The sequence below is a fragment of the Pristis pectinata genome, chromosome 7, assembly GCF_009764475.1.
Source record: "Pristis pectinata isolate sPriPec2 chromosome 7, sPriPec2.1.pri, whole genome shotgun sequence".
In the NCBI taxonomy this organism is placed as follows: Eukaryota; Metazoa; Chordata; class Chondrichthyes; order Rhinopristiformes; family Pristidae; genus Pristis; species Pristis pectinata.
This window is the reverse complement of record NC_067411.1, coordinates 4,672,366-4,694,816: the sequence shown is the minus strand read 5'-3', so window position 1 is coordinate 4,694,816 and position 22,451 is coordinate 4,672,366. Positions and strand designations below refer to the sequence as shown.

Here is a 22,451-nt window from a genome sequence, read left to right as displayed (position 1 = left end):
TGTTCTCTTGCTCTCACCTTTTTTTGGGATAACCTGTTGTCTGCTCCAGAGAACAGTCTCTGTACTTTCCCTCTGTTGATTTGTCAGAGCACACCCGAATAATGGGTGGGTGGGAAAGTTTCTGATAGCCTACGGGCCTTTGCATCTCCGCACTCCTCTGGTTTGGTTCGCCCCCCCACGAAACATCCACTGTCCGTTTCTCTCCACTGATGCTGCCTGACCCACTGAGTCCCTCCACATTCCAGCATCTGCAGTGACCTATGTCTCCTGATCGTAGTCACTTTCACCTTCAGCTGCCTGTCTCCCAGGTTCTGGACTTTCCTCTCTATCCCTCTCTACCTCGTTCACTTCCTTTAGGGAATTCCTTAAAACGGACTTTTGTCCGGATAACTCCTTGTTAACCCCATTGTCAATTTGTGAACATTATCATGTTATGTTTGCCAATTCAGAAATTTAACGATAATCACTTATCAACAGACTCGTTGGCAAGGTAGGTTTGCTTTAAAAACTATTTCTGTTCTTTGGGGACTTTGGGATGTGGGAGAAGTAATCTGAAAAGTAGAGGCTTGGGACCTCTGAAGAAGTTCCATCTTGTTGGTGAATCTGGAACTGGGGTCATTGCTTAAAAATGGGTCACCCGCTTAAGATAGAGATGATGCAAAATGTTTCACTCATGGTGGTGAATGAGAGGGGCTGACCTGTACCAAAAACACTCCAGTGAAATCCAGGTGATGCTATACTCCATAAATAGTGCTGGACGGTGACACAACTGGTATGGCTGCTGTGTGACTGCTCCAGCGACCTCTGGCGCTGTCTGCGTGGGGTTTGCATGTTCTCCCTGTGATCACCCAGGTGCTCCGGTTCTCTCCCACGTCCCAAAGATGTGCGGATCAGTGGGTTACTTGGCCGCTGTAAATTGCCTTGCTGTGTGGGTGGGCAGTAGAATCTGGGGGAGTCGATGGGAATGTGAGAACAAAATGGGGTTCGTGTCAGTTGAGTGCTTGATGGTTAGCATGGACTCGATGGCTCGAAGGGCCTGTGTCCATGTCATATGACTCCATGTCTGTAGCTTCAACTCTTGCTCTACTCTGACTGGCTCTTGGCAGCATGGTGTTAGCTGAATATCAACCAAGTTCTTTTCCGAATGGTGACGGCTGTTGTCAAAGCTCCTCTCTCTCTGCTCTCCTTTGTGGACGTGGTCGCTACCACCCCTGTTTGCTGGCTGGATTTGCGCTTTGAATTCCTTGCACTACACCCTACTATTTAATGTCACACATTCGAGAACTGTTGCAAAATTAGAAAGTTGTTCCTGAAAACACAGTTTTAATCATTAGGCTGAGTGTAGCACTGTGTTTAAAGGGGTGTTGCACCATAATTAAAATCATTGGAAGTTTAATTATCCAATATTCTGCCCAATCCTCTCTTAATTTTGTGTGTTTGTGTGTGAAGGAGAAATGCGCAGTTACTTTGCATGCACAGGTACCCATGTCTATAACATTGTATATAAAAGTTTGAGAGTCCTTTTCCCAAGCTGGAAATGTAAATACTAGAAGGCGTAGCTTTAAGGTGAGAGGGGGAAAGTTTAAAGGAGATTTACAAGGCTTTTTTTTACACAAGAGCCTGGAATGTACTGCCAGGGGGAGGTGGTGGAAGCAGATGCGATCACTGTTAGATAGACACACAAACAGGCAGGGAATGGAGGGATGTAGACCACGTGGAGACGGACATGCAGTTTAAATCTGGGTCATGATAGGCAGAGACATGATGGACCAAAGGGCCTGTTCCTGTGCTGTTCCGTGTTCCATGTTTATTTGCATCTTGGGTGGTAGAATCTGGGGGAGGTTGCACCCACATGAATGTTCTCAGGTCTGTGTCATTGCATGCTTGTGGTGTGTGGAGGTGGATGGAGTCTCACTGGGTTGTCGGACCCTGCACCGGTTTAGTTGTCCAAATTAACGTGAAGATTGGGAAGGGGAAGCTCACTGGTGCACTGGCAGCAGCACAATGGGAAGTCGAGTGTCTGTAAACCCACCGCAGGGAGGACAGTGTTCGTCCGCCAGTGATGGTGTCCCTCCCTTCCCCCACTGACACCCAACGATCATCCCCCCACTGACACCCATCCCCCCACTGACACCCATCGCCCATCCCCCCACTGACACCCAACGCCCATCCCCCACTGACACCCAATGCCCATCCCCCACTGACACCCATCGTCCACCCCCCACTGACACCCATCCCCCCACTGACACCCATCGCCCATCCCCCACTGACACCCATCGCCCATCCCCCACTGACACCCAACGCCCATCCCCCACTGACACCCATCGCCCATCCCCCCACTGACACCCATCGTCCACCCCCCACTGACACCCATCCCCCCACTGACACCCATCGCCCATCCCCCCACTGACACCCATCGCCCATCCCCCACTGACACCCTTTGCCCATCCCCCACTGACACCCTTTGCCCATCCCCCAATGACACCCATCGCCCACCCCCCCACTGACACCCATCGCCCATCCCCCCACTGACACCCATCGCCCATCCCCCACTGACACCCATCGCCCATCCCCCCACTGACACCCATCGCCCATCCCCCACTGACACCCATCGCCCACCCCCCACTGACACCCATCGCCCACCCCCCACTGACACCCATTACCCACTCCCCACTGACATCCATCGCCCATCCTCCCTGACACACATCACCTATCCCCCACTGACACCCATCGCCCACTCCCCACTGACACCCATCGCCCATCCCCCCCGACACCCAACATCTCCCCCCACTGACACCCAATGACCATCCCCCACTGACATACCCCTACCTAACTTCCTGTCCCATAGCCAGAGCAGAGAGCCATCCCTAGAAATGCCTGAGGGGTCAGGCAGTGGGAGGGGTTGTGCTGAGGGGATCAGGGTGATGTTTACTCTGTGCACCCAACCACTCTTCCCCTCGACTGTGGTCTCCAGCCAGACCAACCTCCGACCTTCTGTGTCCAGGCTCCTTTGGGAGTGTGAACAGTTGGTCAGGGTAGCGGGGTCAGGGCTTTGGATTAATTGCTTGCTCTACAGGGCTACAACAACGTTTGCATGCAGTACGATCCCAGAAACAGCAATGCAATCATGACCAAACAAATTGGTGTTGCAGTGTTGATTGAGGTATAATGGATAGGAAAGGTTTCGAGGGAATTGGGCCAACCTTGGGAAAATGTGACTAGCTTAGATGGGCATCTTGGTTGGCATGGACAAGTTTGGCCAAAAAGCCTGTTTCTGTGCTTATAACTCTATGACTCTAAAAGGATTCTAACTATCTATCTTATCTATGCCTCTCCTAATTTTATATACCTCTATAAGGTCTCCTTTAAATTTCTGTATTACTCTATGAATCTATAAATATTAGCCTGAACATTGGGGAGAATTTCCTTGCTGTTCTTCAAAATGGTGGCCTGAGAGAGGCCAGGGTGCGTTTCTGTAACACTTCACCCAATGGGAGTACCTCCAACAGTGCTGTACACTGCGACATTGGTCAATGTTGGTGCTCAAGTGTCGGGAGACGGGCTTCAGCCCTTGTCTGACTGGCTCGGCGAGTAGAGCCGCCGCCTCACAGCGCCACAGACCCGGGGGTTCGATCCTGACCTCCGGCGCTGTCCTGTGTGTGGAGTTTGCGCGTTCTCCCTGTCACCACGTGGGTCTCCTCCAGGTTTTCCGGTTCTCTCCCACATCCCAAGGAAGGTGTGGGTCGGTAGGTTAATTGGCTGCTGTAAATTGTCCCTGGTGTGTGGGTGAGGGGTAGAAACTGGAGGGAGTCGATGGGAATGTGGGGAGAATAGAAAATAGGATTATTGTAGGATTAGTGTAAATGGGTGGTTGATGGTTGGAACAGACTCGATGGGCTGAAGGGTCTGTTTTCATGCAAAATCTCTCTGGGTCTCCATGATCCCCTGGCCTACAGCTAGCTGACTGTATAATGGCCAAAGAGATGGGCAGGTTGAGCCTCAATACGATCATGATACCCAGGGAGTTAGGCCAGGGACTGGGTTGTAAGTGATGTTGTGGTATTTGAAGACCAAAAGAAGTGGCAAGGTAAACTGAACTGGAGTAGCCACGTATGCAACGTGGCCACAAGAGCAGTTCAGAGGCTGGGAATCCAGCGGTGAGTAACTCCCCTCCGATCTCCCCAAGGCCTGTCCATTATCTACAAGGCTCAAGTCAGGAGTGTGATGGGACACCCTCCACTTGCCTGGGTGAGGGCAGCTTCAACAACACTCAAGAGGCTCGCCACCATACAGGACTCAGCAGCCCGCTTGACAGGCACCCCATCCACACCCACTCACTCACTCACCCCACCACCGACACACAGTAGCAGCAGTTTGCACCATCTACAGGATGCACTGCAGCAACTCACCAAGACTCCTCAGACAGCACCTTCCAAACCCACCACCTCTACCAGCTAGAAGGACAAGGGCAGCAAAAGCCTGGCGAACACCACCCCCCGAAGTTGCCCTCCAGGCCACACACCATCCCGACATTGGAAATATATCGCTGTTCCTTCACCGTCACTGAGTCAAAATCCTGGAACTCCCTCCCTGACACCACTGTGGGTGTACCCACACCTCAGGGACTGCAACGGTTCAAGAAGGCAGCTCACCACCACCTTCTCAAGGGCAACTAGGGACGGGCAATTAAATTTTTTAAAAAAATTTTATTTACAGCATGGTAACAGGCCCTTCCAGCCCAACGAGTCCGCACTGCCCATTTTAAACCCCCAAATTAACCTACCCATACATCATTAGAATGTGGGAGGAAACCGGAGCACCCGGAGGAAACCCACGCAGACACGGGAGAATGCACAAACTCCTTACAGACAGCGACGGGAATTGAACCCCGATCGCTGGCGCTGTAATAGCGTTGTGCTAACCGTTACACTACAGTGCCGCCTGTGAAGGCCACATCCCTTGAACGTATATATAAAAGAAAGAGAGAGCACATTTCTAAAGCAGTTATAAGAGCAGAGAGATCTGGAGGTATATGTGCACGTTTCATTGAAGATAGCTGAGAATGATTTAAAAACCTCTGTAAATCATGGGAGAGAGTACAAGAGGAAGGAAGTCGCAACGAACCTTCACTGGTTTGGCCAGAACTGGAGCATTGTGTCCAGTTGTGAGTGCCACACCTAAGAAAAGATGTGAAAGCTTTGCAGAGAGTGCAGGGAGATTGCCTGGAATGGTGGACTTTAGTTATGAGACAAACTGGAGAAGCTGGGAGATTCTTAGAACAGAGAGCACGAGCAAACAGGAGCAGGAGTAGGCCACTCTGCCCCTCCAACCTGCCCCGCCATTCGTGACTGATCTGCCCCAACCTTTGACTACCGTATTGTGCCAGCTCCCCACAGCCCTCAGTTCCCCGATCTGTCAAAGGTTGCAAAGGGATCTGACTGAGTCAATTAAATTCCCATTTGGGAGCTGGAAAAAGTATCTGAAAAGGGAAAGAATTTGCAGGATTGTGGGGGAGCGGAATAGGTTTTGTGTTGCTTTTGCAAAGAGCTAGTCCAGACCTGAGGAGCCAAATGGCCTCCTTCCCTGCTGTAGCTGTTCTTTGATAATGGGAAGGATGTGTGGGCTTAGTAAACCACAGCTTCCCCTTTAACAGGGTCCTTGGCAAGACTGCAGAGGAAGGTCCGATCACATAAAGCTCTGATCAATTCTGGGGGTGGTGTGGAAGGTGTAGATTTATTGCAGTCCCCGCATTCATTGCTCACCAGAACGCATGGGGAGGTGGGGGGGGGGGCTTCCCAAGGTGCTGCAGTCCATTGGCAGAGCTCTCATGGTGTAGCTCAGTAGGGTATTCCAGGGTTTTGACACGTGACTTTGAAGGAACAGTGGTATTCTTCCAAAGCAGGGCGGTTTGTGACCGGACGTGTTACTGAAATAAAAACAGGAATTGCTCAGTTGTTCAGGCAGGGGCAGGGAGGAGAGAGGGAGAGAGAGAAAGATGGGGGAGAGAGAGAGAGAGATGGGGGACAGAGAGAGATGGGGGAGAGAGAGATGGGGAGAACGATGGGGGAGGGAGAGAGAGAGAGATGGGGAGAGAGAGAGAGAGAGATGGGGAGGGAGAGAGATGGGGGAGAGAGAGATGGGGAGGGGGGAGAGATGGGGGAAGAGAGATGGGGCAGAGAAAGAGAGGGATGAGAGAGAGAGATGGGGAGAGAGAGGGAGAGATGGGGAGAGAGGGGTAGAGAGAGATGGGGGAGAGAGAGATGGGGAGAGAGATGGGGGAGGGAGAGGGGAGAGAGATGGGGAGAGAGAGATAGAGATGGGGAGGGGGGAGAGATGGGGAAGAGAGATGGGGCAGAGAAAGAGAGGGATGAGAGAGAGAGATGGGGAGAGAGAGGGAGAGAGGGGGAGAGAGAGATGGGGGAGAGAGAGATGGGGAGAGAGATGGGGGAGGGAGAGGGGAGAGAGATGGGGAGAGAGATAGAGATGGGGAGGGGGGGAGAGATGGGGAAGAGAGATGGGGCAGAGAAAGAGAGGGATGAGAGAGAGAGATGGGGAGAGAGAGGGAGAGATGGGGGAGAGAGGGGTGAGAGAGATGGGGGAGAGAGAGATGGGGAGAGAGATGGGGGAGGGAGAGGGGAGAGAGATGGGGAGAGAGAGATAGAGATGGGGAGGGGGGGAGAGATGGGGAAGAGAGATGGGGCAGAGAAAGAGGGATGAGAGAGATGGGGAAGAGAGATATGGGGAGGGATAGAGAGAGATGGGATGGTGAGGGAGAAAGATGGTGGGAGAGAGAATTTGGGGAGAGTGAAAGAGAGATATGGGGGTAGAGAGAGATGGAGAAGAGTTGGGGTGGGGGGAGAGAATTGGGAGAGAGAGATTAGGGGAGAAGGAGAGAGTGAGAGAGGGAGAGACGAAGAGGGATAGGGACAGAGAGGGAGAGAAGGATGGGGAAAGAGGGAGAGATAGAAATGGGGGAGAGAGAGGGGAAAGTGGGGAGGAGAAAGACAGTAAGAGAGAGAGAGAGAGAGAAATGGAAGCGAGAGAGGGTGTGCAAAGGATAGAAAATGAGGGGGAGCTGGCAGGGAGTATGTGAAAGATGGGGAGAGCTAAGAGAGTGGGGGGAAGGAGAGTGTGGGGGAGGGAGTGAAAGGAAGGAGAGAGAAAGGTAGAGAGAGGAGGGTGAAGAAAGTTGGGGAAGAGAGAGGGAGGGGTGGTGGAGAGAGTTGTGGGAAGAGAGGGGGGAAATACTGAGCAGAGGGAGGGGGAAGAGGGAGGGATGGGGAGAGGGGAGGGGAATATGATGATAGATGCGGACCTTGGCCGCAACACCGGAATGCTGAAGGAATCAGCTGTTGGAGTCGGTGGCATCCTGTGAATTCAGCACCTCTTTTAATTTCAGATTTTGGACACGTTGTTGTTGGATACGTAAAGTGTTGAGGCCAGTGGGGAGAAGGCAGGGGTTGGGGATTTAGTGCGGGGCAGGAGAGGTGGGATTGATTCGGTCAAGCAGAGCTTCTGCCTGGCAGTGAGCTGTTGACTGAATGAAATGCGCCTTCAGAAAGGACCTCACCCTGTGCTAGCCCCTTGGACATGTGAGCCAAGGTCGCACTCATAGGCGGAGGTCCACTGCCAAAGAAAAAACTCCCATCAGGAGCTATTTAAGGAAGAAATGAGGGACCTGCATTTGTATAGCACCTTCTGCAAAGCCCTCGACTCCCTAAAGTGCTTCCCAGCCAATGAAGAGCTTTAGAAATGAAGTCAGTGTTGCAGTGTGAGAAAGTGAGCAGCCAAAATGCAAAATGGGAGTGTCACAATGCATGGTGCCATCTGTAGTTAAGCCACACACAAAATACGTGTGCATAAATGCATGCATGCATGCAGGTAACTGCACATAGGAAGCCTCTGGCTGTAGGTATCAACCGACACTGTCACACAGTGCTTACCTGGGACTGATAGACTCTTCTTCCCAAAATACTGATACACCTTGCATGCTGCAAGTTGCCATCCTGGGTTGGGAACAAGAACCTTTCTCTGCATGTTCCGCAATGGTGGTTGAAGTTCTACATGGCCATCCCCCCATTTCCCAAGGGCAACTGGTTAGCCTAGGGTTAATGAGGAGGAAAGTGGAGGGGAGTGTACATAAAGAGGAGAGGAAGGAGCCACAGGATAAGGAAATGGTTAACCTGTTGCCCAAATGCTTTAAGAATCCGATGTGCAGACAAGCTGGGAACTAGGGGGTTAAGCAGTGAGGGTGGGTTACACAAACATGGCTTGAATTGGAAGGGGTGATCTTTGAAGTGTTTACAATTATAACAGGATTCGAAAGTACAAGATTCGGTGGAGTAACAGTTTCCTCAAAAACAAGAAGCACAACAAGATCTGAGCCAGAGCTTTCAGGAAGGGAATTTAGAAACTGTCACACAAAAGCTGTCGAAATATGGTCCCCTCTCACGAAACGGCCTGGATTCTGAGGTCAATTGGAGCTCCCGACGCCAGCCAGCCTTTGGGGAGGGTGGGGGTGGGAGTGAAGGGGGGAAGGAAGGGGTGAGGCAGCTCTCGAGTTCCGTGACAGCTCAGCTGGGTCTCACTGAAGGGCAGGTTTGACTTGAGGGCCTGAATGGCCTTGTTCAGTCTCAACATGTGTCTTCAGAGGTTTTGGGGAAAAGGGATGGGCCTCATTTCTCAGTGCAGGGGGTGGGAGGTGAGCAGTTGATGGGGTGGATGGCAAGGAGAGGTGATTTAAAGCCACAGTAATTTGTTACTGTGTTTAGAATTATGGAAACTGGCATCTGCACATAAATTCATTGTTCATTCAGACTCTCGTACCTGCTCCACTGTTCAGTACAAAGAAGGCAGATCTTTTACCTTAGCACCACGTTCCTGCACTGACGCCATATCCCTCGATACCCTTAATCTCCAAAAATCTATCCCTCTCTCTTGAATATCCTCATTGACTGAGGCACAAGGCATTGACCAAACACCGTGCTCAAACCAGCAAGGGTACATTGGTAAATTGGTTTATTATTGTCACATGTACTGAGGTACAGTGAAAAACTTTGTTTTGCATGTCATCCATACAGATCATTTCATTACATCAGTGCATTGAGGTAGTACAAGGGAAAACAATAACAGAATGCAGAATAAAGTGTTACAGTTACAGAGAAAGTGCAGTGCAGGCAGACAATAAGGTGCAAGGTCATAACGAAGTAGATTGTGAAATCAAGAGTCCTTCTTGTACTAGGGGATTGTTCAATAGTCTTATAACAGTGGGATAGAAGCTGTCCTTGAGCCTGGTGATACGTGCTTTCAGGCTTTTGTATCTTCTGCTCGATGGGAGGTGGGGGGGGGATAAGAGAGAATGTCTGGGGTGGGTGGGGTCTTTGATTATGTTGGCTGCTTTTACCGAGGCAGCGAGAAGTGTAGACAGAGTCCAAGGAGGGGAGGCTGGTGTCCGTGATGCACTGGGCTGTGTCCACAACTCTCTGCAGCTTCTTGCGGTCTTGGGCAGAGCAGTTGCCGTACCAAGCCGTGATGCATCCTCCTTGGGGAATGCAACTACTGGGGACCTCACTTGGTGAGCTCCTCAGTGGTCCCCCTGTTTCTTGAAGAGGGAAGGACCCTTGCCTCCGGCCTGGTAGGTGTGTCAAAAGGGTCCCCTCCCATCAGGGTGGCCTCCCTCCTATTCCTAATATTTTTGGCCCCAATGGAAGATTTAGAACAAATAACCTTCGTATTGTCTCTTGACATGCTTCGATCTGTAGGGGGTCTATGAGGGCAACTGGGGGAGGTAGAGATGATTGGGGGTTGGTGAAAGGCGTGTGGGGTGTCAGCACGGAAGAGCAATATATTAACTGCTCCCGAGGACATTTTGATGTATTTAGGGCAGCACAGTGATGCAGCTAGTTAAGCCTCACAGCTCCAGAGACCCGGGTTCGATCCTGACCTCCAGCACTGTCTGCGTGGAGTCCGCACGTTCTCCCTCCTGACCGCCCGGGCTTTCCCCCGGGTGCTCCGGTTTCCTCCCACGTCCCAAATACGTGAGGTTTGTGGCTGCTGTAAATCTCTCCTGGTGTGTAGGTGAGTGGTAGAATCTTGCGGGAGGTTGATAGGAGTAGGGGGGAGAATAAAAAAATGGGATTGCTGGAGGATTGGTGTAAATGGGTGGTCGATGGTCGACAGGGAGGGCTGTATAGCTCTATCAAGTGACGTCATATTTTCTTCTGCATTCAATTCATCTCCCTCCTCATGTATGTGTCCTCAGTCACTTCAGTGTGAGATCACTGCCTATCTCTCCACACCACCTATAGTGTGCATTATTGTTGCCTGACTGTGCTGTGGGGAGTGTGCCTTTAAAGGGGCTGACTCCCTTCTCCGACTAGCTGTGCCTCTGTCTGAGGGAATTTGGGATGGTCCCTGCTGCTATCCAAGGGAGTCACAATTTAGTTTGGTTGCGGACAACACAGGCATATGGGCACTTTGGTTTGCAGCCAACCTTGCAGTCTTTCTGGCAGACAGCCTGATTTGCATGCAATTACATTTTTGGTGCAATGATTAAAGAGAGGTGCAATCCAATTTCGTGGACCTTGCAGTCTCGGCTATAGTTGATGTGGGTTTGGTTGGGAATTGGAAAACAATAGTTCTGGCCCGGAAACAAGAAGACTACTGGACGATTCAGGCCTGCAAGAAACACAGTGCTTCCTGACTGGGTGTAGAAAGGGAAGTGAAATTTCTCTGTACAAAACCGTCATTAAATATAAAGGGCTTTGGGATGTGTCAGAATGTCTCAAGGCCAGTGAAAGGACTCTTGCCCGTTGTAATATGGGGAAGGTGGGTGATTTGTGCACAGTAAGATCCCACAGGTGAGATGAGATCCCCTTCATGGGCAGCACACAGTGGCGCAGCAACTAGAGTCGCTGCCTCACAGCACCGGAGACCCGGGTTCGATCCTGACCTCCGGCGCTGTCTGTGTGGAGTTTGTACGTTCTCCCTGTGACCACGTGGGCTTCCCCCGGGTGCTCCAGTTTCCTCCCACATCGCAAAGGTGTGTGGGTCGGTGGGTTAATTGGCTGCTGTAAATTGCTCCGAATGTGTGGGTGAGGGGTAGAATCTGGGGGCAGTTGATGGGATTGTGGGAAGAATTAAAAACAGGATGAATGGGGGAATTAGGGTTAATTGGTGTTGATGGTCAGAAGTGAGTCAGTGGGCTGAAGGGCCTCTTTCTGTGCTGTATCTTGTCTCTGTGAAATGTTGACCAGATACTCTGTCAGTGCTGGGGTAGGGGGTATAAATATCGATCAAAGTACCAAGGAGGACTCCCTGGTCATTGAAATAGTATCATGGGATGTTCTATATTTTCCTGGGAGGTAAGGGGATGGGGCTTGAAAGGGGGAGGTTATTGGGTTGGATTAGGTTAGTCAGACTGCAGTATTGTGCGCAGTTCTGGTCGCCCCATTACAGGAAGGATGTGGAGACTGTGGAGAGGGTGCAAAAGAGGTTCACCAGGATGCTGCCTCGATTAGAGGGTACGAGCTAAAAGGAGAGGTTGGCCAAACTTGGATTGTTCTCCCTAGAGCGTCGGAGGCTGAGGGGAGACCTGATAGAGGTTTTTATAATTATGAGAGGCATCGATAGGGTATTCAGTCAGAATCTTTTCCCCAGGGTAGGAATGTCAAACACCAGAGGACGTGCTTTTAAGGTTAGAGGGAGAAGTCTGAAGGCGATGTGAGGGGGGAGTTTTTTACACAGAGAGTGTAGGTGCCTGGAATGGGTTACCAGGGTTAGCAGTGGAAGCAGTCAGTTTGGTGGAGTTTAAGAAGCTTTTAGACAGACACATGAATATGAAGGGAGTGGAGGGATGTGGATGATACACAGGAGGAGGACATTTGGTATAAATTGGCACCAAGATCAGCACAACATTGTGGCCGAATGGCCTGTCCAGTGCTGTTCTGTTCTATGTTTTTTTGCAGTATTTCTGTTTACTCGAGGGGGAAGGAGGGAAGTTGGGAGGGTGGGTGTGGAGGACTGTTCTCTGGTGCAGTCTACAGACTGGTATAATCAAGTGAGCGTTCCAAAGTGACAAGTAGTTGCCGGGTAGTGGAGTGGGGGAGGGAAGGGGGCACTGCTGTGGATCACTGCCCAGCCCAGAGCATTGCCAAGTCTTTCTACAAAAAAGGCAAGAGCCCAAATCTTGCTCGAGGTTTCCTGAGGAAGACCGTGGGTGTGCTGAACATGTTCAGCTCTCAAAATAAGCTTGCAGGCACTCACAGAAAGGAATGTGCAATATTCATACAATATGGCAAGTTATAATAGCGAGTCAACAGGACGTTACAGAGAAAAGCTAAATACTGCAGGTGCTGGGAATCTGAAATAAAGCAGAAATCGCTGGGAACACTCAGCAGGTCAGGCAGCGTCTGTGGAGAGAGAAACTGAGTTAATGTTTCAGGTTGGGATCATTCGAACTCAAACATGCTTTGAGTTGCAGAGGGGGAGGGGTGGATGGAATATCGGAAGCTCTGTGATAGGGTGGGGTTCTGACAAAGGTCATTGACCTGAAATATGAACTGTTTTCTCTCTCCACAGATGCTGCCTGGCCTGCTGAGTGTTCCCAGCAGTTTCTGTTTGTTTCATACTCTTTGCATTACAGACTTAGAGACACTGTCACTGACACTGACAGACACACATGGACACACACATACACACTGACAGATGGACAGACACACACACATACACAGACACGGACACACACATACACACTGACAGATGGACAGACACACACACATACACAGACACACACACTGATACACAGTGACACACACACTACACACACATGCACACTGACAGATGGACAGCCACAGACACACACATGAACACACACACTACGCACACATGCACACTGACAGATACACACACACTGACAGACAGACAGACACACACATAAACACAGATGCACACAGACACACACACTGACAGACATACACATGCATAGACACACACTGACAGACAGACACAGACACACACACAGACAGATACACACGCACATGCACAGACACACACTGACAGACACACACACACACACACACACACACTCACAGAGTTATTGACCAATATTGCACTTCTGAAGTAACTTGGGAAGGGTTATATAAATACAGTCTGTCCTTGTTGTTGACCTGTGCTCCTGTAGTCAGTCAGGGGGCCCCAGCAATGATTAGTTCTGCAGATGTGTTTCCGATTCTCTCCCTGACCTGTCCCACCCTCCCCACGGCAGTGACCTCTGAACCCATGTCCTTGGTTACAGATGTCCCAAGATCTTACAACCCACCACACTGTATCCCCTCCAACTGAACCAGCCCATCCCATCCCAACACACACCCCATCCCGACACACACCCCCATCCCGACACACACCCCCATCCTGACACACACCCCCATCCCGACACACACTCCCATCCCGACACACTACTCCCTCCCGACACACACTCCCTCCCGACCACACCCCATCCCGACCACACACCCCCATCCCGCACACACTCCCTCCCGACACACACTCCACTCTAACACACACCACGACGATATACCCAAATCACACACATCCACCATGACACATCCCACCATGACACAGCCCCCCCAGCATATACCCACCACAACGCAGGTCCCCACCACAACGCACCCCACCATCAACGCACCCCACACACAAACGCACCCCCACAATACACCCACCACAGCGCACCCCACCACAACACACCCACCACAAACGCAACCCCCACCACAACGCAACCCCCACCACAACAAACCCCCACCACAAACGCAACCCCCACCACACGCACCCCCACCACAACACCCCACCACAACACAACCCCCACCACAACGCACCACCACCACACAACGCACCCCTCCACAACACACACCCATACCCCACATAACACCCCACCCCACCCCACGTGCCCTGCTACAGCACACCTCCAGGCACTGGTCCATAGGGGCAGAGATGTCGGTCACTCCATGATGGGGCGTGGGGTTGGGTATCTCCTGTGCTAAGGTCCTTCCTTGTTCCCCCACCTCCCCCCCCCCCCCCCCCCCGCCCGAGGCTGGTACCGGTGCTGCAGGTTTAACAGCTTTCGGGAGTCCTGGATCGTGGTTTCCATTAACTGTCTGCCTCCCTCCACAGGTTCGGCACCGGATGTCCGGGCAGGTAATGGTCCTCAAGATGAACAAGTTGCCAAGTAACCGCGGCCAACATGCTACGTGAGGTGCAGCTGATGAACCGTCTCTCCCACCCCAACATCCTGCGGTGAGACTCTCCCTGCCCCTTCTTTCTTGTTTGTCTTAGAGTTCAGGAGTCATACAGCATGAAACAGGCCCTTCGGCCCAACTCGTCCATGCTGACCAAGATGCCTACCTGAGCTATTCCCATTTGCCAGCATTTGGCCATATCCCTCTAAACCTTTCCTATCCATGTACCTGTCCAAATGTCTTTTAAATATTCTAATTGTACCCACCTCCACCACTTCCTCTGGCAGCTCGTTCCACACACCCACCATCCTCTGTGTGAAAAACTTGACCCTCAGGTCCTCTTTAAAATCTTTCCCCTCTCACCTTAAACCTATGCCCTCTACTGTTAGACTCCCTACCCTGGGGAAAAGGACTGTGACCATTTACCTTATCCATGTTCCTCATGATTTTATAAACCTCCATCAGGTGACCCCTCAGCCTCCTACGCTCCAGGGAAAACAGCCCCAGCCTATCCAGTCTCTCCCTATAACTCAAGCCCTCCGGTCCCAGTAACATTCTTGTGAATTTTTTCTGCACCTTTTTCAGCTGAAGGACATCCTTCCTATAGCTCGCAGATGTGGCCTGACCTGCTGAGTATCTCCATCATCTTCTTGTTTTTGTTGAAAAACCTCCAGCCTAGGCAGGTTTATAAATTGAAGTGTGCTCTAGTCAACACTATGGCAGCTGAGAATGCTCTATAGATAGTGTGCATTGAGGCCTGGGGGGAAGTGTTCATTTGATAGGTTCCTGATCCATTACAGATGCGTCAACAGCTTTGTAACTTAGATGATCAGTGAGTGACCTTTAACTTGGAGCAGGCACAGTGCATAGAGGAAAAATCGAAGACCTTGCAATGGAGGCTGAGCTTTCCCAGCATTCACAGCAGTGGTGAAATCCCTCTATTTATCTCCAGGCACAATTATTCCAATGGATTCCTCATCGCTGCCATTGGAATGGGGAAGCGGCCTGACTTTGCAGAGACTTCTTGCTGTCCAACCAGAGGCACGAGAGAGCGCAGCAAACCCAAGCGAGTGAGGACAAACAGTGAGAGCTTTGCCGATGTATATGAGGGAAAAAAGCGCAGGGAAAGTGAGGGATATTTTGCATTTGTATAGCACCTGTCAGAACCTTCACAGACAAAGGAACATAGAACAGAACATAGAACAGTACAGCACAGGAACAGGTTCTTCAGCCCACAATGTCTGTGCCGACCATGGAGCCAAATTAAACTGAACCCGTCTGCCTGCACGTGATCCATATCCCTCCACTCCCTGCATGTCCATATGCCTGTCTAAAATGCCTCAATGTCCACTATCATATTTGCTTCCACCATCACCCCTGCCAAGGCATTCTTGGCACTCACCACTCTCTGTGTAAAAAAAACTTTCCCCGCACATTTCCTTTAAACTTTCCCCCCCTCTCATCTTAAAGCAATGTCGTATTTGACATTTCTACCCTGGGAAAAAGACTCTGAACATCTACCCTCTCTGTGCTTCTCATAATTTTATAACCTCTATCAAGTCTCCCCTCAGCCTCTTAACGCTCCAGAGAAAGTTTGTCCAACCTCTCCCTATAGCTAATACTGTCTAATCCAGGCAGCAGGATGATGAACCTCTTCTGAACCCTCTCCAAACCTCCACATCCCTCCTGTAATGAGGTGACCAGAACTGCACACAACACTCCAAATGTGGCCAAACCAAAGTTTTATACAGCTGCAACATGACTTCCTGACTCTTATACTCAACGCCCCGATCAATGAAGACAAGCATGCCGCACGCCTTCTCTACCACCCTATCTACCACTTTCGGGGAGCTATGGACTTGCACCCCAAGATCCCTCTGTACGTCAATATTCCTAATGGCTCTGCATTAACTGTATACTTTCCCCTTACATTTGACCTCCCGAAGTGCAACACCTCACACTTGCCTGGATTAAGCTCCATCTGCCATTTTTTCCCCCCGATATCTACAGCTGATCTATATCCTGCTGTATCCAGTAAAGCACATTGGAAAATCAGAATAAATCTGAGCACAGGAAGCTGTCGCAATGACCAGCGTCACTGTGGTCTGATAACCTGCTTTTAAAACGGTGTTGGCCCAGGAAAAAATTAATCCTGCTCCTCAATGTAACACAGAGAGACCTTTAACTGAAGGGGCAGTCTCAGTTTATTGTCTCATCCAGAAGACGGCACTTTCAATGACGCAGCGCTCGGGAGTTCCGACCTTGGTTTTGTGGAGAGGAAGGATTATATTTAATGAACTGTAAGGGCAGAGACACAAAGTGAGACAATGGCATGCCGTTATCAGGGTCTTATTAAAAGTTTTGTTACCAAAATGATTCTGCATTATTTCAACAGTTGTTACGATGAAAGCAAAACTTGATCTGATCTCGTTAGGGGTGTGTGTGTGTGTGTGTGTGTGTGTGTGTGTGTGTGTGGAGTGTGTGTGTGTGTGTGTGTGTGTGTGTGTGTGTGTGTGTGCGCGCGCTTGCGCGTGCACGCACTGATGGCACAGGCATAATGTCTATCAATCCCAGAACAAAGGATTCCTGCGTATTAACATGGGCTGTCTTCCCGGTGTACAAACCCCTCCCTCTGCACTAAATAAGATGTCTGTGTCGCAGGGCTGTGGCCACATTTTATAACCAGGAGCGGGCTAATTAAATCCTGTCCACAGTGCCCAGACTACCCGCTGAGATTTATAAAATTAACAGCATGATTCAAGGCGTTGGCCAGTGCCGCCCCCTTGGAGTTCCTCCTGCTGTCTGTTGGATGTTTGTAAGGGGTCGGACAGGTGCTAATTAAATTATAAACGGGCGGCGCAGAGGGAGCTCGAAGTCCTAGCCCCACTCTACGTATGCCAGCGGGAACATGGAAGTGTCCAATCCAGCCTGGGACTGTGGAGACTCTGCACTGTGCTATACATCTGACCGGGAACGTTAAACAGAAACCTGTTGGTTCAGGTGGGCTCAGAAAATCAGAAGGTCCACCTCGTCAGTGGGATGGGGAGGAGAAGCTTATGAAGCCATCAGCAATGTGACACCATCACTCTGGCCCACTCCATTCCTCTCTGTATGAATCCAGAGCTGCCAACCTGCAGGACCCCAGAGTTTGAGTTTGAATCCCACTGTGGCAAGTTTGTGCATCACCGGTTTGTGTGGCTAAGATTGAAAATTAGAAACCGCAGATGCTGAAAATCTGATGTAAAAACAGAATGTGCTGGAAACACTCAACAGGTCGGACAGCATCTGTGGAGAGGAAAACAGGGTTAATGTTGCAGGTCAAAGACCTTTCATCAGCTGGTCCTTTTGACTAGTTCTGAGGAAAGATCCTCGACTTGAAACGTTGAGTCTGTTTCTCTCTCCACAGATGCTGATCTCCAGAATCTGCAGGATTTTTCTTTCCAGTCACCCTGTCCTTCTCCAAAACGCAAGGGTCCAGTTTACTTTCTTTTTCCCTCCCCCAACCCCTGCCCTCTGGATCGAGCAGCGAGCTTGCAAGGAGGACAAGCCAATGCGTCTTCAACCCGGAGAGTGTGCAGCATCTGGTCTATCGCCCCAGACTTTGGGTGTGACCAGTTGTTCACGGGGTGTTAAATGGAGTGCTAGTACTTCCAGGCATACGTTTCACGATGGAAATAGAACAAAACGTAGAACTGTACAGCACGGGACAGGCCATTCAGCCCACAATGTTGTGCTGTCCTTATTGCCGATTTATACTAAATGTCCTTCTCGTATCATCCATATCCCTCCACTCCCTTCATATTCACGTGTCTATCTGAAGGCTTCTTAAACTCCACCAAACTACCTGCTTCCATTACTGCCCCTGGTAACCCATACCAGGCACCTACCACTCTCTGCGTAAAAAACCTGCCCCTCACGTCACCTTTAAACTTTCTCCCCCTAACCTTAAAAGCGTGTCCTCTGGTGTTTGACATTTCCACCTGGGGAAAAGATTCTGACTTGTCTACCCTATCTCTGCCTCTCATAATTTTAAAATCCTCTATCAGGTCTCCCCTCAGCCTCCGAGGCTGTAGGGAGAACAACCCAAGTTTGTCTGACCTTTCCTGATAGCTCATGCCCTTTAATCCAGGCAGCATCCTGGTGAACCTCTTCTGCACCCTCTACACAGTCTCCACATCCTTCCTGTAATGGGGTGACCAGAACTGCACACAATACTCCATGCTCAGTCTGACTAAAGTTTCGTACAGCCGCAGCATGACTTCCTTACTCTTGTACTCAACACCCCTACCAATGAGAGCAGCGTGCCGTAACGCCTTCTTTACCACATTATCCGCTTGCTTAGCCACTTTCAGTGAACTATTGACTTGAACCCCAAGATCCCTCTGTAGTTCAATGCTATTAAGGGGTCTACCATTAACTGTATACTTTCTAATCCAGAAATAGAAATCTAATTTCTATCAGATTTAGTCTAATTAGTCTGATCTCTAATGCACAAGGTTCACAAAACTCTTCAATCCAAATACTCTGTGTGTCTTAATGTTGTTATGTTTTGTGGCTCTTTACCTGGCTGTTTAACGTTGGCTGATTGTTTGTTGTGTGTGATTCCCTCCGCAGGTTCATGGGTGTTTGTGTCCACGAGGGCCAGTTACATGCTCTGACCGAGGTAAGTGCCAGGGGCCGAGGAACTGCTGCACTGATCCTCCCCTAGAACAAGGGAGGCCATTCGGCTCCTCTGTACACAGGACAGGTGGAGACGATTTGGCTCCTTGCATTGCATGGATGAATGTGATTGAGTCTGTTCACTCATGGAGGGGCAGCACAGTGGCTCAGCAAGGAGAACCGCTGCCTCACCACTCCAGAGACCCAGGTTCGATCCTGACCTCGGGCACTGTCTGTGTGGAGTTTGCACATTCTCCCTTTGACCGCGTGGGTTTTCCCCGGGCGCTCCGGTTTCCTCCCACGTCCCAAAGACGTGCGGGTCAGTGGGTCAATCATTGCTGTAAATTGTTCCTAGTATGTGGGCGAGGGCTGGAATCTGGGGGGAAGCTGATGGGAACTTGGGGAGAATTAGATGGTATCAGTGTAAATGGGTGGTTGATGGTCCGTGCAGACTCCGTGGGACGGTCTGTTTCTGTTCTGTACGACTCTTGTCCAGCACAGAGAAGTTGGGCCGAATGGCCTCTTTTTACGCCATAATCTTGGTGTGTTTCTGTTGCCTGAGCCGCTCGTGTCGGAGTGTGAAGGGGACATGGTGGCGTTCAGGTTGGTCAGCTGAGCTGGTGTCTGCCTGAGCGGTCCACCTGTCTAATGCAGTGAGGTCACCCCGAGTTACATCAGTTTTGGTATTGGTATTGGAATTGGTTTATTGTTGTCACTTGTACCGAGGTACAGTCAAAAACTTGTCCTTACATACCGATCGTACAGATCAATCCATAGTGCAGTTACAATGGGTTAGTACAGGGTGCATTGAGGTAGTACAGGGTGCATTGATGTAGTACAGATAAAAGCAATAACAGTCCAGAGTAAAGTGTCACAGCTACAGAGAAAGTGCAGTGCAATAAGGTGCAAGGTCACAACAAGGTAGATCATGAGGTCAGAGTCCATCTTATTGTGTAAGGGAACCGTTCAATAGTCTTATCACAGTGGGGTAGAAGCTGTCCTTAAATTTGGTGGTCTGTGCCCCTCAGGCTTCCTGTATCTTCTACCTGATGAGAGAAGAGAGAATGACCCAGGTGGGTGGGGTCTTTGATTATGCTGGCTGCTTCGCCAAGACAGTGAGAGATAAAGACCAAGGAGGGGAGGCTGGTTTCCGTGACGCATTGGGCTGTGTCCAAACCTCTGCAGTTTCTTGGGGTCCTGGGCAGAGCAGTTGCCATACCAAGCCCTGTGATACAGCCCTGAGAACAAGTGGGTGTGTGGGCCAGGGGTTGTTCTCCAGGGGTTACTGAAGTAACATTTCCCCACACGTGCCGCAGGATCACCTCAAAGCTGGACCCCTCTCCCTATCTGCATCAGGAGGACGGATCTGTGGGGACCAAGCAATGAGGGAGGGTTGTGGAGTTGAGGTCACAAGGGTCCCTGAACACATCAGTTGCATTTCTGAGACTCTGATGGTTATGGTGGGAACTGGGGTCAAACCCTGGTGTGCAGGGAATGTTCTCTCAGTCTGGTGTAAAGCAATTACCCATCTACTTTAATCCCATTCGCCCCCTTTAGGTTCATATCCTTCTATGCTTGCCTAGTTATGTGTCTATCTGAATGCCTCTTACGTGTAGTGATTGTATCTGACTCCACCACCTCGTCTGGCAGCGCGATCCAGATATCAGCCACCCCCCCTGTGTAAAAACAACTTACCCCTTAGATCCCCATTAACACTCCTTCCTCTTACCCTAAGCCAATGCCCTCTTTTGTTTGATACCCCTCCAATGGAGAAAAATTTTGACTACCCTACCTATGCCTCTTAGAGTCTTATATAAAGGCATAGAATTGTACAGCATAGAAACAGGCCTTTGGTCCAACGTGTCTATGCTGACCATGGGTATCTATACTGATCCCACTTGCCTGCATTAATTCCTTAGCCCTCTGTGCCCTGCTCATTCAAGTACCTGTCCAGATGCCTCGTGTTGTTACTGTTCCTGCCTCCACCTCCTCCTCTGGCAGCTCGTTCCAGACGCCAACAACTCTTTGTGTGAAAAACTTACCCCTCAGGTCCCCTTTAAATCTTCTCCCCCTCACCTTAAACCTCCAGTTTTAGACACCCCTTCCATGGGAAACAGACCCTGGCTATCTACCCTGTCTATGCCTCTCATATAATTTTATATACCTGTGTCATATCACCCCTCAGCCTCCTTTACTCCAGGGAAAACAGACCCAACCTATCCAATCTCTCCGATACCTCAAGCCTTCAAATCGAGGTAACATCCTTGTGAATCTTCTCTCCATGGTCTCGACTGAATCATGTCCTTCCGATACTGTCATGACCAGAACTGCACACAATAGTGCGGTCTCACCAACGTCTTGTACAGTGACTCTCCTGCAGGTATGGTGCATAGATTCATTCTCCCCCATTGGTGACAACATCTCCCCTACCCTGGCCAACACTTCTCTTAATCTTAAAAGATCTCCTTCAGGTCACCTCTCAACTTGGACTCAAAGTTGTTTAGACTTTACTCATAAGTATGGTGCAGTCCTTCAGACTCGTAGTTTGACTTTCTCCTGTGACTATATTGATCCCACCTTGCGTGTATATGGTAGGACACTGTAGAGGGACCTTCACTCCTGCCCTGGGGAGTGTGTGATGGGACAGTGCAGAGGGAGCTTCACTCTGTGTCTGACCCCAGGAGTGTGTGATGGGACGGTGTAGAGGGAGCTTCACACTGTGTCTGATCCTGGGAGTGTGTGATGGGATGGTGAGGAGGGAGCTTCACTCTGTGTCTGACCCCGGGAGTGTGTGATGGGATAGTGTGGAGGTACTTTCACTCTGCATTTAATCCCCTCTGTCCTGGCCTCACTGAGGCTGAAGAACTGCAATAGGAATGTTTTCTGTCCCTGACACAGACATCCCCAATGTTCACAAGGACTGAATCGACAGCAGTATGAGCGAGGCAGTGTTTGGGTGCAGGAGGGGACAGTGGGCATCTGATGAATCACAAAGCTGAATAGTAATTTCTCCCACAGCCCACACATTAGTCCTTGGACGGTTTGTGGTGACCACGCTCTGTAGGTGGGTTTATTGTTGATGCACTGTGAATAGCTTCAGGGCTGTGCGGCAGCTGAAGTCCCTTCCCACAGTTGCCGGGCAACACACCCCCATCCCTCGCCCCTTGTGTTGATGGCACCAGCTCTGACAATGACGGTTTACTGGGCAGCAGTTGACCCCACCCACCCGCACTCTCTTACTCTCACAGTCAGACATCAATACGTTCCCTTCTCCCAAGGGTCCGGTATGAGCAGGTAGATGTCACCCACAACGGGGGAGTTGGATTTACGTGGCTTCCCCTGCCCGCTGACCAGTGACCCACTTTTTTTTATATAAACATATATTCGCTAAAAGCACTACAAAAAGACAACCAGTGTCAATACACTACATCTAATACAGAAAAGAAGAAACTACGCAACGACAGAACTACAGTAGAGAATGCAAACTAATACTAACAAAACACACACGCAACGCTACACCCATTAACGCAACACGCAACACTTCAAATAAGAATCGCATTTGTA

The 22,451-nt window shown here is 50.3% G+C and overlaps 1 protein-coding gene across 1 annotated transcript in view; it reads left to right on the top strand.

Annotated features, from left to right (window-relative positions):
* The first annotated feature begins 14,163 nt into the window (after positions 1-14,163).
* Positions 14,164-22,451, top strand: part of LOC127572290 (dual specificity testis-specific protein kinase 1-like) — a 72,830-nt gene continuing 64,542 nt past the window's right edge. The window contains 3 exon segments of the mRNA XM_052019330.1: positions 14,164-14,229; positions 14,231-14,286; positions 18,843-18,891. Coding sequence (XP_051875290.1) covers positions 14,176-14,229; positions 14,231-14,286; positions 18,843-18,891 — 159 coding nt within the window. The 5' untranslated portion in view covers positions 14,164-14,175.